The sequence below is a fragment of the Alligator sinensis genome, unplaced genomic scaffold (genome assembly GCF_000455745.1).
Source record: "Alligator sinensis unplaced genomic scaffold, ASM45574v1 scaffold59_1, whole genome shotgun sequence".
In the NCBI taxonomy this organism is placed as follows: Eukaryota; Metazoa; Chordata; order Crocodylia; family Alligatoridae; genus Alligator; species Alligator sinensis.
The window spans coordinates 4,388,526-4,392,023 of NW_005841878.1; the positions used below are offsets into that span (position 1 = coordinate 4,388,526).

The following is a 3,498-nucleotide window of genomic DNA, read 5'->3' on the forward strand; positions in this document are numbered from 1 at the left end:
CCCCCAATGCTTTATTCATCATTCTTTTAGTTCTGGTCAAATTTGATTTGGAAAAGTACAAGTCAAAATGTGGAGCTTGGTAGCAAAAAATGTGGGAAGAAATGTGCACATAAAATGGCATTTCAGCATGTTACTAGTTGTCTTTTTCTTTCCAGCAGTAATACTGATGTGGTTTGGTTTGGTTTGGTTTTTAGACCTCAGAGTAGTTTAAGAGTATGGTTCCTGCTAGCAAATTTTTAATTGCTCTGTAGCATTTCAGATCCTTATGCTCTGTTTCCATAGGAACAGCAAGATATTTAGTACACAAGACTTTCTGAAATCATTTTGTTGTTTTTTGCCTTTTAAAATGTAGATAATTGCCATCTATGTCACGGTAATTATTAAGCTAAATCACTGTATTTGCAGAAAACCAAAGAGAGTGCAGAAAGATGACAGTGATGGCTTTTTTGGACCTGTTCTTCCTCCTGGATTTAAAAAAGAGGATGATTCTCCAGAGAGGTAATTAAAATGGAATAATATTCTGGCTCCTCTCCTTAAAACATAATTATTTTAGATAAAATATTTTGTGGCTCTATTACTGAACACTTCAACTGTACACCTGAGAGTTATGTGATTAGACTCCTTCCTTCACATTGTTCAGAACAACAGCAGTGTTCCTTTGAAATTAAGTACAAGAGTCCCCTAGTACCCTATGGAAAGTTGGAAAGAAAAGAAAAATATGACAACTGTATGATCATATTTTGAATTTCACATTTCTTTCATCTCAGATTAATCTTGAAAAGAGTGTGCATTCAAAATATTAATTGCTGTATATTTATTGGTTTGTTTATGCTTCTTGTCTAATATCATAGTGGTCTTTTCAAGCCTACATTGCAGTGAACTCTTCAGGTACAGAAGATGACCTAGGCCTGTTACTGGACTAGTTATTCTGTTGGTGCATTGTGATGACTGATTTTTTTTCCATACTGATATGTAAACAGGGTTAAATGTATTTGTTAAAATACATTGTTTTTAGCCTCTTTGTCAAAAACAAAGCCCATTCAGCCGCACACAATTAAAAAATACCTGTTGAAGAAAGCTAGTTCTTAATTTCGTATTCAGAATTTGTTGACGGCATCTGACAGCCCTGTACTCTTGCATCGATCTCTATGATTAATAGTGTAATACAAAATGCTATTCTGTACTCAGTCGCTACTTTTAAGATGACATTCGTAGATTCCACTGTAACTTTCATTGGTCTTGTAGACTTGCATTTTTTCATCTTTGCTGTTTTCTTCCCTAGGTGCAATAAGAATCAGTAGATAAAATGAGCCAATGTATACCTGTCATTTCTAGGAAGATGAGCCCATCTTTTGCTAAACAGTTCTGGGTATTGCTTTACCAACTGCAATAAGTTCTGTAATTGAATGTGTGTTGAGTCGAATAGTGAAAATTCCTAAGTATTAAGAAATAAGATATTTTCTTCTCTGGATTTAAATGTATAATGCGGTAAAATTGTCTTCACATGTGTAGTTTAAAAGAAGTAAGATAAATAGTTGAGTGACAACAATGGCTCATCCGTGCAGTTATGTCAATATAACATACAACATGTCAGCACTTATTTCCATTAGAAAGGTCACTACCTTCTTGCCTCCTGAATTTCTGTTCACAAAGCCTTTCTGCTGTGATATCTCAGAGAAATCAGGCAAGCTTCTGTAGGTGGGTTGGGCAGCATTTGGGGAAAGTGGGTTTTATTTATAATTTTCTAAACTCTTTTGGGGTTTTATAAAACCATCATTTAGATGACCTATGGATTTGTTGCCCTTTCCACAGGAGTAACTAGGAATTTTGGGACTGTTGACAGGAAGGTTGGGACATGCTGAGTGACCAAGAGTCTTGCATCCCCATAAATAGGCTACCGCTGCCACGATATGGGCTGAGTTCAGTGGGAGCAGCCATTCTGGTTACCCCCTCTAAATCGGCACCCAGAGCTGATGCCCCACTTACCCACACCTAGTTACACTACTGGCCCTCCTTCTCCCAGATTTAGTTTGTCAAAGTCATTTTTATTTGTACAGAATCTGGCATGTTTGGCTCCTTGGATATTATCACAGTAATAAATATCTGAAAAAAAGATTTATACGTACAAAAAATATTTAGCCATATAAATATTGTATATAAATATACAAGCATAAGATTACAACAATGGATCCTGAGAGCTTTATCAGGATTAGGCCCACAGCAAGGAGAAGGGAGTCATTTAAAGGTGAACAAGATCACTAAAAGAAGCATACAACTTAAGTCTTCTGGTTTTTCCCCAGAGGTTTCACTTCTGTTTACTTGTTTACTTCTAATTTTTCAAGCTAAAGCAAGCACAGTTAACTTTAACTTGTATTAACTGAATATACAAGACAAGATTCTGCCTCAATCTGTGCGCTGACTTGAGGGGCACCTGCTTCCTTCCCTGCAGTAGTATGTCATACCACCACATTCAGTATACATTGAGAAAGCATGAGTTGAATGGCTCTGTAGATTCTGCAAGTGCAGGACAGGGTAGGAAGGGTGATGAGGGTGCTTATCTTTCTTCCACCCCCTAAATGCACATAGCAGTCTAATTACACTGGTATATTGGAGATAGACCCACTGTTTTATCAGTCACCAGTGAAAGACTAGGGAGAGTTTTTTGGTATACCTGTGATAGAATCACTATCCCAGCAGCAGTAGCCTCCAACATAACACATTGCACTGATCTAGCTGGGTTGTCTCTTAAACCAGAGATAGGGTAGCTGCCTCACATGGCATTTCAGCTTGTCTCATTAGCGTTGTCACTTAGCAGTACTAATTAGCCCACCTCCAAGCTAACTAGCCCACTCATACAGATGTATGCTGCTTCTGGCTTACAAAGCAGCCTGCACAGAGCAGGGACACTCCAGATGGTCATTTTACTATATCGGCGATATCAGCCTTTTACACTTCTATTTGTAGTTACCATCCTGGGCTAGTCCGTGGGCATACAGCTATGCCCTCCTTGCCCATGCAGGGTCAGCTGATAGCAGATTGCAAACTGACAACCCTGCCCATGATTATTGAAATGAATGCTGGCATCTTTATTTCAAAGTACAGGTATCAAAATGTATAACTTGCTGATGACTACGTGTGAGTATATTTCTTATGCACTCTCATGTATTTGCTGATTTAGAGCATCTTTGTTTCTCAAACCTGTCTCTACCAAACTTCTCAAAACATAAATTCTTTAATGAGAACAGCAAATACGACAATGTGCAGCTTGTTAAAAAATCTAATTTTTAAGTGTGTGTGTGTGTGTGTGTGTGTGTATAAGAATTTTCTGAAGTGTCCAAAAGGTAATTACTTTCCAGAAATGCTGTAAAGACTAGGTTGAATTTTCATAAGTTTCCTGAAAATATTCACATTGTGCTTAAGAAAAAATATGAGCTATTTTATCCCCAAATCTATGTGCTTTGAAGGAGGTAAGCATTAATAACATAGGAAAGGGAAAGA

At 37.5% G+C, this 3,498-nt stretch overlaps 1 protein-coding gene across 9 annotated transcripts in view; it reads left to right on the top strand.

Moving 5' to 3' along the window:
- GPALPP1 (GPALPP motifs containing 1) overlaps positions 1 to 3,498 on the top strand; it is a 30,532-nt gene that overhangs the window by 13,875 nt on the left and 13,159 nt on the right. For 7 of the 9 annotated variants that reach the window (XM_025196222.1, XM_025196221.1, XM_006017327.3 and 4 more), the window contains exon 3: positions 406 to 498. The exons of the other annotated variants lie outside the window; for them this stretch is intronic. In XM_025196222.1, the coding sequence (XP_025052007.1) occupies positions 406 to 498 (93 nt within the window). The remainder of the gene's footprint in view (positions 1 to 405; positions 499 to 3,498) is intronic. 9 annotated transcript variants of the gene reach the window in all.